This window comes from Panthera pardus, unplaced genomic scaffold, assembly GCF_024362965.1.
Source record: "Panthera pardus isolate Hobbes unplaced genomic scaffold, ASM2436296v1 HiC_scaffold_13, whole genome shotgun sequence".
NCBI classification, from domain to species: domain Eukaryota; kingdom Metazoa; phylum Chordata; class Mammalia; order Carnivora; family Felidae; genus Panthera; species Panthera pardus.
The window spans coordinates 125,618,339-125,639,156 of NW_026526688.1; the positions used below are offsets into that span (position 1 = coordinate 125,618,339).

General features: G+C 36.4%; 1 protein-coding gene across 2 annotated transcripts in view; it reads left to right on the forward strand.

Annotated features, from left to right (window-relative positions):
* The window catches only part of UNC5C (unc-5 netrin receptor C), a 359,471-nt gene that overhangs the window by 197,131 nt on the left and 141,522 nt on the right, over window positions 1–20,818 (forward strand). For both annotated transcript variants that reach the window (XM_019463841.2, XM_019463843.2), the window contains exon 2: window positions 6,758–6,979. In XM_019463841.2, coding sequence (XP_019319386.1) covers window positions 6,758–6,979 — 222 coding nt within the window. The remainder of the gene's footprint in view (window positions 1–6,757; window positions 6,980–20,818) is intronic.

A 20,818-nucleotide genomic window follows, 5' to 3' on the forward strand; every position in this document is an offset into this window, starting at 1 on the left:
TGCAAATTTACACTATAGCCGGTATATGCAAATGCACATTTCCTCAACTCCTCATCAGTCATTCACTGTTTTTTTTTAGCTAATCTGATAAGCAAAAATAAACTTACCACCTGGTTTTATGTTGTCTTTATTAAATTATTTGAAAAAGGGAGTAAAGGTATTTTTGAAAACATTTTCTACAAGCATGGTATAGACTACATGGCAGAAGTAAAGACTGTAGGCAGGAAAACACTTGGAAAGATTTTATATTAGTAAAATTGAGAGATTATAAAGACTTAAACTGGGGCAGAAGGAGGTGCCTCTGTTTCACAGGTAAGTGTGTCGCCAATATCATGTTGACTTCATGTCACCGTTAATCATATATCAGCATGATTTTGCAAGTATTTCTTTAAAAGAAGAAAAAGGAAAGTTTTTTTTTCTTTTGGAGTTAGAATCGTGCAGTACCTCCAAATTGTGTAATACATTTAAGGCATTATATATTCAGCTACTTAAATTTAAATGATGAATCCATCAATATGTTGCATGAAGTATAGACCATAGTCTTTGTCTTCCAAAGGATATTTTAATCAAAATATTAAAAATAAGCTGGAGTCTCATTCAGATAGTTAATTTCAGCTGCCTTTTGTTGTAATATATCATGAATTATCTCTCTGATGGATGGGCAGCCAAATGCAGATAAAATTAGCTTTGCAGTCATTCATTTTAAATTGCTCTTGAATCATTTGGAAGTAAATTCCATTTCAGAAGAATACGCTTCAGGTCTCAGACAAAGAGATAATAGTCCTATATTTTATGATATAAGCAATAATAGTTTAAGTCTTATGATTCAGAAATATAGAAACTTATGTATTAAGTTGATGAAAATTAAGGCTTGATACATAGCAATAAAACCAGCAACCTAAGCTTCCTAGATTGATGTTCATAGCATAATATTTTCCTGTCAAGATTTAGGTGGAATGAAAGTCTATAAAAATAATACATGGTACAAAGCTTTCTCTTCTTGTGTATAAATGAAAAAACAAAGGCTATATGAGATAACAGAAAAGGAAATATTGAGATTTACCTGATATCAAGATAAAAATGGCGGTATCATTATTGAGTAATGAGAGAGTGGAAAATTAAGTGTTAGAGAAGGTTAAAATGAATAATAACCTTACATCTAAATTGAAATGGCAATTATAGCTTTAAGTTAATAGTGAATTCAATGTACAGAATAAAAACAACTGTGGAAATTTTATTTTGTTAATTTGAATAAACTGCATGCAGAAAACTTGTTTAGCAATTTTATTAATCAAGTCATATGGCCCAAATTTCATAATGCCGTCAATATCAGCAACTGAGGTGTGCCTTTATACAACCTATCATAATTTGGGATAACTGTGGCATGTTGCCAGAAATAAGTTCATTGTCTGAAGTTGCTATTCACAAATTGAGTTCGCATTATCTCCCTGAAGACTTCAGGGCTCTTTGGATATTTATATTAAAAAAAAAAAAAGTAGTAATAGGATGCACTCACTGATCTCCCTGCTGAAAAGAGAAACTGTTCTTTTATAGCTTCCAGTTTTGTAGCATGACCTTAATAGTATCAGAAAGCTAGTTTATTTGTATAGTAAAATGAATTGCATGTCAGCAACTGATCTCAGTAAACAGTCTACCAACTCAAGGTAGAATCTCAAACCTTGTTATCCCCATGTATTAAATTTTAAAATCTCAAACCTTATTTTTCCCTTGTATTAAACAGTCTTCTAGTGCCCTGGAAGATTTAGCTTCAGTGTGGCAGAGATTTGACTTGTTTTGGGTCAGGCCTGTGAATGGGCACTGGAGTAATCCAAAGGGAAAGCCATGAGCAAATACAGTCACATGCTTTCCCTTGTGCTCCATTGCAAACACATTTGCTCGCAGACTTCTTTGGAGACTGAGTTTCTGTCTCTGGAAAGCCGTGATTCTTCTAGAAAACATCTAATCATGATAAGAAGCTGGAAAATAGCAAATGAGTTCTAAAACAAATATCCATTAATAAAGACAAAGTCTTAATTCTCAGATTTTCCATGAGGTGGAATGCTCAGTTAACTGACATTTGTAGACAAGACCAACTTTGTGGGTATGTGACCTGCGCTGTCACACAGGATTCTTGGTTGGATGCTCATCTGCCATTGTTTCAGAATTCTTAATATATTTTTAATGAGGATCCCCAAATTTCCACTCTGCACCAGGCCACACAAATTTTGTAGCCAGTCCCGTTTGTAGATCTTACTATTGTTACAACCTCTTGTATTGTTAATTAATTTGAGACACTGTAAACTCTAAAATACTTTGTGAATCTGGGGCACCTGGGTGGCTCAGTCGGTTAAGTGTCTGACTTTGGCTCAGGTCATGATCTCATGGTTCATGAGTTTTAGACCCGCGTCAGGCTCTGTGCTGACAGCTCAGAGCCTGGAGCCTGCTTTGGATTCTGTGTCTCCTCTCTCTCTGCTCTTCCCCGTCTTGCACTCTGTCTCCCTCTCTGTCTCAAAAATAAATAAAACAATAAAAAAAAATGCCTTGTGAATCTTTTCTGAATGGTCGCAGGTGCCATTTATACAATATTTATGCTTTTATAAGATTTTTATTGACCTCCTACAATGTGCCTGGCATTATGCTAGACTTAATGGAAAATAAAAAATGAAAATGACAATAACTCCTGCCTTCAGAGGAGCTCTCATTCTAGTGTTAAGCATTTGTTATATATTTCTGGCTTTGAAAATTGGTAATAATTGCATAAAACTGGTGGCCAAAACTGAAAAATAGGTTTCTCCATATATGTGCAAGGCAAATGCATACATGATCCAGAGGAGCTAAGTTTTCATGAAGAGGTATTTGTAGATGTTCATTTACCAACGGTCATTTTTCCCTTGTAAAATACACATGGTATTTGGAGATGGTCACTTTTTCCTTGTAAAATACACATGGTATTTGAAGATGGTCATTTTTTCCTTATTAAATACACATGATATTTGGAAATGATTACTTTTTTCCTTGTAAAATACACATGGCATTTGAAGATGGTCATTTATTTTTCCCTTGTTAAATACATATAGATGTAACCATGCCGGATATTTAAATAGTCAGAAGTTTTCTTTTATAATTTTGGTTGAAGAAAATTGGCTCACTTGTTTGATTTTCAAAACTTAGTCTAGAAAAATATTTAAAAAGAGATTTCATAAAAAGACAATTTCTGAAATTAATCCTCATACTTGCCATTTTTTTGCCTGGACCAAAGAAAGCATTGTCTTAGCATTCTCAACCCAATGCTAGAGAGATTGTTATCTGGACCAATTTCCATGGTTGGGCATGGTATCCAGGCCACTTGCTGCAAATGCAGAAGAGGAGAATTTCCCAGCAGCTTGTGAACCCACAGATAATCAGTCCATTCCCATTTTGTCAAATCTACCCCATTATATATATATCTTACTGGCTCAGAGTCTTGAAAATTATCTTTAGAAATGCCATTCCCATCTCCAGAATTAAGCACTAGGAGTAATGTACTATATTGCCTGATGTGAATTTATCTAGGAATGGACTTAAACACCATATGCGTATTATAAGAAATAGTAACAACCTTATATGATATTGCTGGTTAAGGCATCTCCCTAGGTCAAATTTAAGAGATAGGGTTTATGTAGAAAGTACAATGATACGTAAAAGAAACACTGAATTTAACACATAATGAAAATGTTTCAAATGATGGAAATCTTTCCTATTGTTATAAAATACAGTAAGTGTTATGTAACAAACACCTTAAAAAAATCAACACTTTATGAAACTTCAAACCAAGTCATAGGATTATTTCACTTTGTTAGTAGTGATCCTCTTGTCTTAAAACACAGAATTAAGCAAATACAAAATTAGGTTGTCCATACATTTTTTAAATACATCATTACTATTTTTTCCAGCATTTCACAGGGCCCCTTTTGAGTTGAAAACATATGTGTGACTTTCTCAACTTCCATTAGTCTTCCCAGTAGTTTACAATAAAATAATCAGAAGGAAGAAATACACGCTTTTGGCAAGGAAGGGTAATCAATTTTTAGTGCCTATCTTTCTGTAGGATGTGAATACATAAGTACTTTGCTACATGATTGAATAAGGTAAGGTAGTAAACAGTCATCTGATATTTCACAATCATCATTCCTTCTAAAGGAACAATCTCACTTTCTGAAACAATAACTGAATGAAAACCTTTTTGTATTTTGCAAACCTAAATAAAAATATTTCTATAAAATACATATACGTTTTTGCATGTGTATACAGTTTTTTTACTATGTTTGTATGTGTACACAATTAGTTTTTACTATTGGTGTATACACTTTTTGTATTCATCAATAGTAAAAAAAGAAAATGAATTGATCCTCTGCCTTCATGAATAATAATTAAAAACAACAGCTAACATTTTACAGAATTTGAGTTTGATATTTTATGGCATTCTGTTGATAATCAGAACTGTCCATCATCACATATAACAATAAGATCATTGGGGGAAAAATGAAATAAGAGAATAAGGCCTTCAAGATATCAGCTTTATGTTGATGAATCTGTCAATACCTCAGTTCCCTATTCCTTTGCCTTTCTGAACTGTGTTTATTTAAGCAGTCTTGAGTGTTCTTGCATATTGACTACAGAAGCTGAAATTGATGGAAACAAGTTTATTCTTTAGTTAACTGACAGTTTGGATCCTTGATGTTCAACAATGGAAAAACCAGAAATGATGCCCTGCCAGAAGAAAGCAAATGAAGGCAGTAAAGTGAGAAAGAAAGCTAGCTATAGGATGCATCATTTACATCCCAGTGTCAGAAATTTAAAATTGTGAAGAGCTTTGAAAGCTAGTTGTGTCTGTGATGTAAGTGAAGCCAGTTTTCATTGCACAACATATTGGCAGAGATCAAACATGGTTACTATTTGACAGCTACCCATGACCTAGATGAGAAAAGTGCCAGGCCAGGTTTCTTAACAGACAAATGTCCATTTTACTAATGGCCTTCACGCAAAATAGGGCAACACCAGAATGAGTTATAAAATGAGTTTCAAGGTGACATATGAGCAACCATTGGATATATGTACTTTCAAAAACTTTTAATTTTGAGGGGCACCTGGGTGGCTCAGTCAGTTGAGCATCCGACTTCACTTCAGCTCAGGCCATGATCTCACAGTCATGAGTTCGATCCCCATGTTGGGCTCTATGCTGACAGCTCAGAGCCTGGAGCCTGCTTCAGATTCTGTGTCTCCCTCTTTCTCTGCCCCTCCCCCACTCATTCTCTCTCTCTCTCTCTCTCTTTCCCTCCCCCCACCCTCTGAAAAAGATAAATATTAAAAGAAAAAAATTTTAAAAACTTTTAATTTTGACCTCACAGTGTTAACCCGACATATTATCCTAGGGTGCTTAATCAACTTATGGAATTAATAATAGTTTTGCTCTCCACTATCTGTCACAGGAAGAAAAATATCAGGTCTGACTTATTTTCAGTGTATTGGAAAGACTCTTTTTACCTTGACTTGTGAACTATGATAATAAGGTTTTTAATGGCACTTTTATTTTTTTCTGTTTTTATTTGGAATCATACAGAACCCAAATTATGAAAAACATACCTCAAAGTGGGTAAATATCTTAAGTGGTTTGGGGGTTTTGTTTCTTCAGTGGTGTTGAAATAGCAGGGTGGGAGCAATATATTTAACAATTTTCTGTGCTATAAAAAAAAAAAATGAGACCATTGACTATTGTTCTTCACGATAATAACTCAGTAATATTCTAATGAGGACAGGTTTAGCTAGTCATTTAATACATCTGATACTGGAGGTATAGTTTCTAAATAAGACCAAACAGAATTGCTAGACTCTGGGCTCTACTCTATTGGCTGGGCTCCACTCCGTCAGCCTATTGGCTGCTTTCTGGAGCTGAGAATAATCCTGAGTTCAACAAATAGTTTTGGTTGAATGAATGAATTCATTTGAAAGACTATGTCATGCAGTGGCACCTTTGAATCTGAACTTAAAGATCACTAATTCAGGTTCCTAGTATTCCTTCTCAGCTCCTTGCAAAGAATTTTAAGGTTTACCTATGAGCCTTATATTTTTCAATGTTTCAAAAGAAACAAATGTTTCTTTTTTTAAATTTTTTTAATGTTTATTTATATTTAAGAGAGAGAGAGAGAGAGAGAGAGCACAAGCAGGGGAGGGGCAGAGAGTGAGGGAGACTGAATCTGAAGCAGGCTCCAGGCTCCAACCTGTCAGCACAGAGCCCGACACGGGGCTTGAACTCATGCGCCATGAGATCATGATCTGAGCCGAAGTCGGAGGCTTAACTGACTGAGCCACCCAGGCACCCCAAATGAATTTTTCTAATGCAATTGCTTCTGCTTTTGTCAGCTCTCAAGGAGAAGGAACACTGTGTGATGGGAGGTGTAGTACTACATTGGGAGGATCACATTTTCTGAGTGAGACAAACCTGAGTTCTGATCCCAGTTCTGCTATTTACAAACTACCTGCATGCTCAGGGCATTATATTTACCCTTCCTGATGTTGAGTTTTTTCATGTGTAAAAATTAGAATAATAATCTAAATCATTAATTGAGCAACAAGTCTGTAGGCCTAACATACTGCCTGATGCATAGCAGGCGCTCGGGTACCTAATTATTTATGAGTCACTATTTTTAAATGAATAGCAAGTAAATGGCAAGTGACTACAATGATTTGAATGTTTTCCACTTTCTTCTTGTTTTACCAGATGATGACTTTTTTCATGAACTCCCAGAAACCTTTCCATCCGATCCACCTGAGCCTCTACCACATTTTCTTATTGAGCCCGAAGAAGCTTATATTGTGAAGAATAAGCCTGTGAACCTGTATTGTAAAGCCAGCCCCGCCACCCAGATCTACTTCAAGTGCAATAGTGAATGGGTTCATCAGAAGGACCACATAGTAGATGAGAGAGTAGACGAAACCTCTGGTGAGTTTTCCGCTGCATTTGAACCACTGTTCAGGATGTACTTACTAACTACTTGGGCATGTTGTCATACTGTGCTTTCACTTGTGAGAATGAAAATGGAGTTACTATCCTTTGGCAAAAGTTTTGAATCAGTTTGGGTGGGATTTGGTGGTCTTGTTCCATGCACTGCAAAACAAAAGGGTATGGATACATCTTGACTCGATGCGTAATGGACATAGTTCATGCTTAAAAAGATAAATGAGGAAAACAAGTAGACTGGATGGATGCAAATGCCCTAGCAAAACATGAGTTTTACTTGTGTGTCAATTCTGGTGTCATGTCTAAATATCCCGGGATTGGGGAATATGTTCAACTAAGGATAAGTTTGTAATATTTGTTTACATGACTATCAAGTCTTAATTCACATACATAATTTCCCTTTATATTTTTAAACAACTTGCAAACGTTGCACCTTTGAAGTATCCTGTATCCTTAACTTACATCTAAAAATAAATCCTCAGTCAGTTAAGCATCTGATTCTTGATTTTGGTTCAGGTCATGATTCCAGTGTCGTGGGATCGAGCCCTGCCCTGGGCTCAGTGCTTAGTGTGAAACCTGCTTAAGATTCTCTTTCCCTCTACCCCTCTCCCCTACTCATGCTTGCGCATGTGCTCTCTCTCTCTAAAATACATACATACATAGAAATAAATCCTAATTATCTAACTCTTAGGTAAATTTAAATTGAGAGTGATTGAGAATAGTGATAGTGTGGGATCCAGGAAGAAGTGAAGTGGTAAGGATAGCCACCATCTGGGTGAGTCTTGATTAGAATACCTTTGTTCTTGGCATGGTGAAAACACCTGACTTTGTTGCTCTATAAATGTTATCCCTAACAGTAAAATACTAAAGGCATAGACATGGTAAAGGAGATTTTTAATAACCTGTGGGATTTAGATTGGCTAAAAAGGAAACTTTCTTGATAGCAATTTTTTTTTCTTGATAGCAATTTTTTACTCCACCATGGGTGACTTAAGATAGTTACAGAATCTCCTAGAGTTATTTTAAATTGGAAAGATGTATATCTTTGTACAGTGGTTTAAGTGCTTTTGTTCCCTAGCAGTGAGAATAACAATTTGAACTTTCAGATCCATTCTAGACCTATGATTTTATAATATTAAGACATGCATTTGAAATATTAAGAATTCACTGATCATTTCCAAGACAAATAGTGATAAATATTACAAAAGTGAAACCATTTACATATCTTTATTTTCTTTCATAAATAACTCTACTTACCAAAATGGATACATGTTTTCAAAATCCAAATTGTAATTGATTCATATTTGTGTACAGATGTCAGATTAACCAAGGGCAAGCAGATACCAGCCCTTGAGGGACATCTGTGTTCCCTATCTCTAACAACATGAAGGGATAGTGAGATGATGGGACATAAAGAAATGGAGCAGACTGTGAGAGGACAGAGAAAAGGCATCTTTTAGAAAAGCAGGTTGTGCATATATTGATATAACATAAACGGTCTTAGAAAATCAGGTGGCAGCTTTACATAACTGTTTGTCAATTTGTGAATCAATATGCTTGCCGCATGCCATCTGATGGCTGTAGAAATAACTGGGTATCCAACTGTATGGTGGCTTTACTTCAGGGAATTGTCCCGCCTCTCATTCTAATTACTCAGAAAATAACTCCACCAGATGTCTACAAAATCTCAAGTGAATTAGTTTTATTTGTTTCAGCTCATTTACTTGTAAAGATTTCAAACACACAAGTTTGAATGGTAAGAGGAAAAAGAAAGACATCACAAAAGCTGAGATGAAAGTCACAAACCTGTTTAGGCTTGTCTTTACTAAATTAATGAAAATGCCTCTATAGGAAGAGTAGGAATAAAACCAAAACTGCTCTGATATTGAGCTCTTGTGCCAGCTTCATGCTGTGATGGTGATACATATGTGTGCATGTGTGGGTGTATATATTTTAGTAAGACGTTTCCCTTCTTAAAACATTGTATTTGCTATTATTTCCACATAAAAGTAATTAGTATTGCATATACCAGTTATTAAAAATATCTTCTAAAGCAGTTTATAAATGGAAATGTGTGGCATGTTTTCATTCGAATTCAGGACAGGACAGATGAGAGCTAAAGGCAGAACTGGCAGCTGTGAGGGGTGCCTGGGTGGCTCCGTTGGTTAAGCCTCCAACTTCAGCTCAGGTCACGATCTCACGGTTTGTGGGTTCAAGCCCCGGGTCGGGCTCTGTGCTGACAGCTTGGAGCCTGAAGCTGCTTCGGATTCTGTGTCTCCCTCCCTCTTTGTCCCTCCCCTGTGTGCGCTCAGTCTCTCTCACGTGCTTAGAAAAACATAAACATTAAAATAAATTTTTTTAAAAATATGGCAGCTGCTAGGCTTACACATCTTTCAGATTGATAGTTGGAATAAAATGCCATAGACCTTGCTGTCTTTCATGTTCATCCAGAACTTTACAAGAAATCCAGCATTGAGACAGTGGATTACCTTTAAAGTTAGGAAAAAGACAAAGATGCCCTCGGACACCGTATTATTTGGCATGCTCTTAACATACGAACCTGTACAAATAGACAAGACAAATGATTGAAAAATATAAAAATTGTAGAGAAAGTGGGAAAATAATCATTTTTTGACAGATCATCTGGTTTTGTATATCTGGAAAACATGCATTTTTAAATAAAAAATTGAAAAAAACATCAAGAGAATACAGAAAAGCAGCTGATAAAAGATTCATATAACCCTTCAACTTTTCTTAGTACATCTGGCCAGTTCAAATTATAATGGAATAAAAGATAACATTTACAGTAACAACATAAAAGAAAATATGTGTGTATAAAGCTAACAAAAATTTGCGGAGTTTTAGAAAGAAAGCCTTTAAATTCTACTCAGAGTAGGAGAAATACCATGATTAAATAAATGGAAAGACATGTCTTGTTCTTGGATAGAAAAACAATATTTTTAAAATGTTTGCTATTTATAAGTGAATCCTAAGATGACCAACGTTGTATGAAAAGTAATTTGTAAAAATAGCTGGAAGAGTTCTGAAATAGTGTTATAATGAGGGAACCCCAACTCTTTGCAAATATAAAACTAAAGAAATTAAGAGTTTGAGCTGAACAGAAAATAAGACCTACAGATTAATAGATTAAAATAGAGACCAGGAAATTCTCAGTTAAGGCATTTTACAATGTGTTAACATGTAACACAAGGTGGGCAGTTGGAAACTGAATGAATGAATGAATGAATGCATGCATGCATGAATGAATGAATCTTGGATTTTATCTCATTAATTAGAATACAATAAGTTCTTGATGTTAGGGCTTAATGTTATCATCATCATCACCACCACCACCATCATCGTCATTAACATCATTAGGAGAAAATTTTGGCAATTGTTTGGATGGTTGGTTGGTTGGTTGGTTGGTTTCAGTAGTGGGCAAAAGTCTTTTTAATAAAGGCAAAATTAAGAAATCATATAAGAAAGCTTTCTGATTTTGAATATCCAAAGCAAGAAAAGCACAAAGCTGAGGGACAAGCACACACACTTGATTATATCTGTGGATACACACACACACACACACACACACATATATATATATATACACACATATATATATATTTTTTTAACGTTTATTTATTTTTGAGACAGAGAGAGACAGAGCATGAACGGGGGAAGGGCAGAGAGAGAGGGAGACACAGAATCCGAAGCGGGCTCCAGGCTCTGAGCCATCAGCCCAGAGCCCGACGCGGGGTCTCGAACTCACGGACCCGGGATCGTGACCTGAGCTGAAGTCGGACGCTTTACCGACTGAGCCACCCAGGCGCCCTGTCTGTGGACATATATTAATCAAAGAGGTAATTTAACTAACATGTTACTGGTTCTTAAAGTATATTTAAGAAAAATATCAGTAACGCAAATGGAAAATTGGGGAGAGGTTGAACAGGAGTATATAGTAAAGGAAATGCAAGTTGGTAAATAAGCATCTAAGATGGTGTCAAGATCAAAACAGTATCGAGTGTTGATAAAGGAATGTGATAGGGAATATTTCATCCTTCATTAATGAGGTTGCAAATTGGTACAGTCTTTTGGATTTTACCAGGCCAATTTGAAGATACCTACCAATATTTAAATGTATATACCCTTTTACTTGGTAATTACAAATTTAGGATTTAAAAATAAAATTCCAAATGAGCACAAAGACTGAAATGCAAGGCTGTTCATTGCACCCCTATTGCAGAGGCATACTGAGAACTGTTCATCCCTACATGGACTACTGTGATGTTTTTTCTCTTAAATAATGAGCTTTCTCCATACGTGAAGCTGTAGAAAAATCTCTCACATAAAATTTGAAGTGAGAACCAGAGTACAGAACACTGTATGTAATATGTCCTCATTATGTAAAGGATGCACATATATTTGTCTATGCATTGGCATGTTTTGGAGAAATATATAATAAGCAGTTGACAGCTCAAAATCTGGGGTGATAGGAGATTTCTTTTATAGTTTGTTTTCTTCAATCCCATGAATGTGTTATTTTCATAATAAATAATGAAACCTGAAAAAAAAACTGCAAACCGTTTTATTGCATCTCTTTGCCTGTTATCATAAATCTCCAATCTGTACAAGTATTGTGGGAATATTTGTAGGCTTCTTATATTAGAGCTCTTTGCTTTTCTGTGAGATCAGAAGCATTATAAATGGAATTGAAATTGAAATGCTTAGTTTGGGGGACTTTTTTCCCTGAAGTTGGATTTACCTGCAACTTTGGTTCTCAAGTCTTCACTTAATGTAGTCTGACTATAGTCTTATGGGGGGGTTAGTGGTGCTTAATAGCAAGAAATGTTAGAATACATCAAGTCTTGAAATATATTACAAATCAGAGAAATGTCTTGGCATTTAAAAGATCAAATTGGTTCTCAGATGATATAAGAGGGAGAGAAGTCACTGCAAATGAGTTTGTTTTTATAGATAACTCTGCCTTAGAATAATAATATTTGGAAGCATGTTTAGTGGAATCAGATACATTGCCTTCCAACTAAGAAAAATCAACCACATTCAATAAAATCCCCATCACAGGTAACTTCACATTGAGAAACTACAAAACAATAATCCTGAAAAAAAGAACAAAATTTCTTCTCCAACTTACAATATTCTTCCTTTTAAATTATGAAGGCATTAAATAGACTCTCCAGTTCTGAAACATGAAGCAAACAATTATTTGTACTTGCTGAGCAAGACTACCCCACTGATGACAAAATGTACTGATTAAAGATCATTTATTATGGTTAATGTTTCCCTTCCTTCACTTAAACCACATTTGCATTTCTTGCAAATATGTAATATAAGAAACAGAAAAGTGGAAAGCAGTATATATTAGGTGGTTTAGAAAATTTCAATAGTCAGAATCTCTTGATTAGTAATAAGTATCTGTTCTATCAGAATTTCTTAGAAATTTTGATCTGCTCAAAATTGTATGGTTACATTTTTAAGAAAAAACCAGGCTTGGATGCTTTCTATTTACTTGAAGTCTTTTCAACCCTTGTTTCCATGGTACCTAAGATATACCATCGAAAAGCAAATATTTCTCCTCTACAAAAAAGCAGGGGAGTTTAGAAAACCTTGCTTGGTTTGAAATTTTAATAATTCCCAAGACTTTCCCTTTTCCTCTTCAATTATATTCTCACATTAGCACAGTATTATCAGCAGGACCAACACAACAATGATAAAAATTTCCAAGCTTTGTATTGAACACCTTACATGTATTACGTTATTTAGATATCACAATAATCTTCTGAGATCATTTGTTGGCTTCTTTTGTAAATGGGAATACTGAGGTTTCGCAAGATAAAGAAACTAATGGGCCTCAAATCACATAGCTAGGAGATGGCAGAGGAAGGATATAAACCCAGGGCTGTCTGATTCCAAGCCTTTGCTCTTGTCCTTGTACCCAGTAGCGTCTCCCTAAATTCTGCCATAACTACCAAACACAGAACAGTTTGTCTAAAAAACATCTGTGAATACATGTTTCCATTTTCTCCAGAAAAGAAAATCCAGTACAGAACGTCCGCTAGACATTTATCTTCCATGCTTTCTCCTGCCTTCCTTGCCCATGTCAGATTTTCTGTATCTAAGACCTTTCTCATTCTTTAATGGAATAACTTGAACCAGTGCTTAGGATTTGATTCTTTTTATTCTTGAAGGTCTTCAATATTTTGCCAGTTAGCAAAAAGGAGAGCCTTAACAGAAAAAAAAAGAAACTGATGAAGAGAAGCTATAACAGGGCACTAATTTAAGTGAATTTGTCTTTACTCCAGAAGGAGCTTTTACAAATATGCACTGCTCACTCAGGTCCCCATCTGTTGCAAAAGTGGCACAATTGAATTTTTTTTCTCCTCTTGTACTCTTATTTCAGATGCCTCTTCTCTCCATCCTGTCACCAAAAATAGAAATGTCAGCTTTATCCCTTACTCCAGCAGCCAAAGTGATCATTAGCTGCTGCCAGTTCCTTCTCAGAATTCTCCCACAAAACATCCTTCTGTTTTTAATTCTCACTGTTAACTCTCCCGGTATATATAGACCTTTATCATATACCTCTTAGATTACTTAGGTAACTTCCAACTCCTGTTTGGTTTCAGCCTTTTTCCTCAGCAAACCATTCTTCAGTTCGTCACAGGCCTAAAGCACAGATCCAAGTGATTATACCATACCATTTCTTAAAATATATGATGGTTTTCCTATGTCCGTGGATTGAAGCTCATCTTCTTTGGTCTTATATTCAAAAAGTTCAGTATAATCAGTCCCCAATCAAACTCTCTACCCTTCTTCTAATAGTTTCTCTTCTACCACATGTCCTAGACACTGGGAAAATTTGACTTTTCCTCTTAAGCTATGTTCAGTGAGCCACCAGTGTCTTATAAGTGCTATTTGGGAAAACAAAAATAAACAACAACCACAACAACACCCAACAAAAACTATGTGGTCAAATACGTTAGGAAACACTACAGTAATTATATGGCCTTTTTGGAGAAAAGTATAAAGTGTATTTTCCTATAAAAGTCCCAGGAAAGCTCTACAGTGGCAAACTTTTTTTAACCTCATCATATTTGGCAACTGAACTGCTTTTCACAGAACCTCTGTTAAAATATCATGAGCCCTTAATGTCATACCAGGACTTGATTTAGGATATGCTGCTCTTAACATTTTCAGAGGGAAACAAGATGGGGTTTAAGTTGTATTAAATGAATGTAAACACTCTTTCCTTTACATTTTGATGTCTTAGAATCATAGAAACTTTAAGTTGTGAGACTATGGCAGCCATTTAAACCCAAAGCCATTATTGGCTTGCTCTTTATTAAATTGACTATAATCAATTTTCTGTTAATCTTGACTCAGTGGTCCTACTTAAGTCATGTGGAACTTTAGAAACACATCTGGTCACTTTCTGGCTTCTTAGTAATAATGTTAGATACTTGAAAGGGACAGTTATGTTTCCCTTTCTCAAGTTACCTCTCCTCTTCCATCTGAACATTATGAGCCCAAGAGTAAGCTCCATGAAATCAAGGATTATGTCCATCTTTTTCATTATTCTACTTCCATCCTTAACTTGGCATTGGTACTTAGTAGGTGATCAGTAAGTATGTGTGTATGAATTAATGACCATTACCCCATCCTCTCCCCTATCCTACTTCTGTCAAAATCCTACTCATGCTTAAAAAAGTATCCCAAATGCAATATTGTGATGAATCCTTCTGTAAAACTCATGTCATATGTAACATGTCTACGTTTCTCTTATTTGTACTTCTGTTTTTATTATACTCATAAGTGTGAGTTGTGTATGTGTAGTAGGTTAAACCATTAGAGATTATCAATATTCAATCATTTTTGAGGTAAAAAATGTCCATTTCTTATAATACAATGCTATGTTACTTATTAAACAGTTATATATATAAGATATAAACATGTATTTCATATACACATATAGTGATGTATGTATAAAAACACATGTAGTAATACATATGTACATAATATACATATGTAACTGTGTAGGTGTGTGTATATATCTATATCTGTCTCTTCAATTAGATTGGAATGATATGGCATGGCCTCTGTTTTGTAAAGTTCTGTCTGTTCTGAATTTTATAACACAAGGCACTAAACACAGGAGATAATAAAAGTTTGTTTTGTGGAATTATAGGTATTCATCCTACGAAATTTGAGTACCTGTTCTGAATTTTATAACACAAGGCACTAAGCACAGGAGAGAATAAAAGTTTGTTTTGTGGAATTATAGGTATTCATCCTATGAAATTTGAGTACCTGAAATTTAGTGAGACATACTGATGATGTTTTTATTTGAGAAATTTCATGAATAGGTGATTTGGGGAATTGATAAGATAGCATAATCTTCTGTAAGGAGAGTTATTTTACATATTAAGTATACACACCATACCAATTATTTTTCTCTATGTAAAATAACTCATTAACAGAGTGAACATTTTCAAAATGAAGTTATATGGCCTTTGTTTAAATTTTAGTAAGTGGTGAATAAAATTTGGAAGCTCTACTTGAACTTCATTCTATAATTTTCTATTAAGTCAGTGGGAGTACTGCCTTAGCAAGAATAGAGCCTTATATCTGTAATATATTTGTCTGCCAATGAAGGTAAATGATTCTGGAAAATAAACCAATTATTTATTTGATTTCCTTCCCAGAGGTACTCATTTCAGTACCGGAAACTAGCAACTTTTTTTTTCCATTGTTAGGCTGGCCTCAAAATAAAAATAGAAAATTGGTAAGGATCCATGTAGTACACAAAGGCTTTTCCACGGAGTCAGTCTGATACCCTGGCAAGAGACCTCAATCATCCTGAAATATATATTTTTCCTTACTCTTCATTTGTTTTTGCTCACAGTTGATTCATCCTTATTTCACATTGACTTTAAGTCTTTAAACACCTGAGTTAACATGGCCCACATAATCCCAGCTGCAATTACAAATACATGCTTGGGTCAGAGTTCCAGAATATAGATTCTAGTTGTTGCTTCCACTCCATTCTAGCATGATGATGAGTCTCGGCTGCCTGAATGATTCAGGCTCTCTCACTGTAGAGAAACCTGGGTTTTGTTTCCATTCTTTTCCTAACTTACAAACAGAAGAGAGTGCTTGAAAAATTTCAGACTACCTATTTGGGTTCCTTTTGTGTCTCATCTACTGTTTTTGTGAAGTTCTTAATGTTTGTTCGTTTTAGCCAATTCCAATATTTGCATGTATTGATATTGTAGACCCTTCACATACTTCAGACATCCTGGCTTCATGCGGAACTATGTAATTTTAATTTAATTCTGTCCCGCAGGGAACGTTTTTCTTATTTGAGTTACATACTGTATAGAAAATTTTAATAGCATGTATTTATTGAACAGATATGGCCCCAAACATGATTGCAAAGTAAGAGGCAAGAGCACATTACGTCTTTCAGTGCAGTTTTAGTGAGCTATCATTTCATTAGAGGGAGACAGAAATTTTCTAAAATCATATACAGCAAGAGTTTTTAAAGCAACGAACACAAAAGAATTCTCCTCTGCCAGTTAATGCTTAGGGCAAGGTTACTTGTGATGCATTACTCCTTTGTCCTCCCACAGCTGAAATGAAAGCGTTGATTAATACAATTTAATGAAGAATGTGTGTGTGTGTGTGTGTGTATACATGTAGATATGCATGTATATACATATGTATTTATGTGTGTGTTTGTGTCTGTGTATTTACCCCACTTTAGAAAAAAAAACTAAATCAAATGCTACCCATCTCCAAGCCCACACAGAGGCTACAATAAGAAGCAGGAGTCCAAGGACCATTCTTCATCTAGATTACTTGCTACCCAATCAGGGCATTTCAGGAGTAAAAGTAGTGATTCTGTTGCTATAGCAATTTTGCCATGTGCCCAGCAACAATGCATGTGCTGTGGCTTTGAGTTTTCATATGCTCACTTCAAAGTGAGAAGAGCACAAGTGTTAAAACCTGAAGTATATTTTTAATCTCACCTTTGGCTATAATATGTGAGGTGTTTAAGGAGAGTCTCTTATGCTTTATTTTTATAGGAAGAAACTTACTGAACAGAGTTTTGGATTGTTACATGAAATGAATTAAGCATCCTGTTTAAGGAAGTTTAAGAAACAATTTCAGCTTAGAAGAGAGGGTTAGCTTCTAAAAAGCATGGCTTTCGCTCAAAATTAAAATACACTTTTTTGGTGTTGGTACCTACCGCGCTAATATAAATAAACCTCGCTGATAATTATGGGATAATGACCCAGGTTGTTGTCCTTTTTATTCTGTGATGTCACACATTGTAATCTGTTGTATTTGAATCTCTGTATCATTAAATCTTACTATCTAATATTAGCTCCAAAATTAGCTCAAAATTCTGATACTGGTTTTTTTTGTCTCCTCACCCCAGCATATTTTTTTGGCATCTTCAAAGACACAAGAGAAAACTTTTTAATTAAAAAATGCCACAACCAAGGAAGAATCAAATGCTAAAACTTGAGGTGAGAGGGCTTTCCTCACTATGAACCCTTTAGTCTTCTCTCCCAGGTGTCATCAATCCAGAGTTATCCCTGTTGAAATACTCTTTCCAGTTCCTCCAAAAAGCACCATTTGGAGATACAAAATCAGATACAAAATCAGCATGTATAGCATGAAAGCTACAATTAGCAAAATATCAGGGTCTGGCAAAAAAGCAAACACAGCCCATAGGAAGTATAATATCTAGCAATGAAAAACAATTCAGGTTAGGGAAGCCTTGGACTAGTTGCTAATTTCATCAAGGGTTTAACCTGATTTTAAAAATCTGCTTTGGGAGAAATCTCCAAGAACATGAAGGCAAGCGCAACAAGGAAAAATTAGGATTCTAGTTGTGGACCCTGGGTGCATTTGACAATCTCCAGGGGGGATTTTTGAAAACATGTATGTCCTGGCCCCACCTCCCAGAGAATGATTTAATTGGGAGCAGGGCATAGCTTATTCTTTGTTCACTAATTTTAAGCTCTGTAGAAATGCTAATGTACATCCTGGTTGAAGTGGGGCAAGAGGAGACACTACTGTGAACGCACAGCATAGAGGAGGTATAGAGACACATGTTTTGTTCAAAATCCATGCCCCAGATACTTTTCTTGGTGCTGTGAGTAGAGACACAACTAAGACCTGATGCACTTGAAGAGATCACAGTCTGAAAGGGGCAAAAGGGATGAGGAAAAAGAGAGAGAATAAAGAGTATGCTTTACCATTTGCTGGGGTTCTCCTCTCATCACAAGAATAAATTCATGAAACCCCTTGGTAGTTCCATGGTATAGAGTTACACGGTAGAGAGCCCCTGCTTTCTGCAATATCCTTTTGCCTGTCTCTGCCTATTAAACTTCTCAGACTGAGGGATTGCAGCCTCCTGAGGGAAGAGGGGGGGAACTCTAGCCTTGAGTGAATTAAAATTTAGCTGGAAAAACCCAGGGGAATGTTCTGTACAAGGCAATTCCAGGAATGGCAGCGAATGAATGGCATGCCTCTTTTTATAGCTACAGTCTTGATGATCCTAGACAATGATGCCCTCTGTATGAAGTGACGTTAGTGACTAAAAGGCTACCTCCCCACACCCGCTCTGTGGGGCATTTGTGAAACCAGAAAAACACTGCATGGCAGACAGCTTTTCCTCACCTTTTTGCTCCGTCAGATCTTGAATCCATTCTTTGAATGTAGACAGTAAATGCCCTTAGTCACTGTGTTAGTTTCCTAGGGCTGCCACAATAAATTAGCACAAAATTTGGGGCTTAAAACAACAGAAATTTATTCTCTCAGTTTTGGAGGCTAGAAGTCTGAAATGCTGCAGAGCAGTGCCCCCTCTGGTCACTAGAGAAAGGTCTGTTCTTTGTCTCTTCCAGCTTCTGGTGGCTGCCAGGCATTCCTGGGCTTGTGGCAGCATCACTCCAGTCTCTGCCTCCTTCCTCACATCACCTCCCATTCTGTGTCTCTCTTCTCTGTGTGTCCACTTATTACTGGAACTGGGACCCACCTGGGGTAATTTAGGATCTCGAGATCCTTAATTTAATTGCATCTGCAAAGACTCTTAGCCTAGTAAGGTAATATTCACCTTTGCTAGGGATTCAGATGTGGGCATATCTTTTGGCAGGGGGTGGGGCTACAGTTCAAAAGCACAATGAAGCTTAACAGACATCCCACCAAGAACTGCAAATAAGCATATGTCATTAGGGACATATATGAGATACCACTCTGCCCCTATTAGGAGGGTCAAAATCCAGAACAATGACAACAGCAAACGTTGACAAGGATGTGGAGCAACAGGAACTCTCGTTCATTGTCAGTCAGAATACAAAATAATACATCCACTTGGAAGACATTTTGGCATTTTTAAATCAAAACTAAACATATTCTTTCCGCATGATACAGCCATCAGAGCTTGATATTTACCCAGAAAAGTTGAAAACCTATGTCCACACAAAAACACAGATATTTATAGCAGTCCGAGATGTCCTTTAGTAGGTGAGTGGGTAAGCAAACTGGTACATCCAGACAATGGAATATGATTCAGTACTTTAAAGAAATGAGCTATCATGGCATGAAAAGCTATGGAGGAAACTTAAAATGCATATTACTAAGTGAAAGAAGCCAATCTGAAAGCCTATATACTGTATGGTTCCAACTATATGACATTATGGAAAAGGCAGAACTATGGAGGTGGTAAAAAGATCAGTGGTTGCCTCCCAGGTAGGGGGAGACAGGGACGAGTAGATGGATAGTAGAGGATTTGTAGGATAGTGAAACTACTCTGGATAGCACTATCAAGGTGGATACATCATTACCTTTGTCCAAATCCATAGAATGTACAATATCAAGAGTGAACCTGAATGTAAACTATGGATTTGGGGTGACAATCGCATGTCAGTGGAGGCTCATCAGTTATGTGCCACCCTGGTGGAGGATGTTACTAACAAGGGAGGCTATGCTTGTGTGGAAGCAGATTGTATAGGAGAAATATGCACCTTCTTCTCACTTTTCCTAGGAACCTAAAACTATTCTAAAAATAGTTGATTAAATACCATGAAAAGAAAAGGGTCGTGATGATAGAGACAGCAAATGGGGGTGATGGGAGCTGAAAGTGATGACATTTACCTGGCTGTTTCCCCTCCTTTGGCCAGTATTTCTGAGTTAACTAGAAATGTAACAGGCAACAGAAGCATTCCCTGGTTGTTCTTTCCCGGCTTTCTGCAGCTTCCCCCAATCTGTTGTGTTGTACTGCGGGCCAGATACAGGAAACGCAGCACACAGCTAGGCTCCTGCTTTTCACTCCTTTTCCTCATGCCTTAGCATCCTTCCAACACCCGCACTCCAACAGTTCACCCTGTCTCGTGGAGACCTGAACATTCTCATCGCCACATTTTTCATGAAAATTCTTTTCCCTGCACAGTTGCCAAAACCACATGAAAATAGACAATACAATCACAAGAATTTCACCTGATCATTTCTTCTGTGCGCGTGCGCGTGCACACACACACACACACACACACACACACACACACTTTTGCTTGGCCTAGCAACACAATGGGGATGTAAACATGTTGTTAATGCAGTCGCTCTCAGTTGGCTTCCCAGATGGCTTAAGTTCAATAGATTTTTCCCCCTGATTTCCTCAGCTTCTCCTAGCTGGTGCTAAACAGCCATTATGCCTTTTCCTGCACATTGAGATTCATCTGCAGCTACTAAACTGCTTCCAAAGTGCTTCAATTTTGCATGAGTGCTAAGCTGGGGACTGGGAGA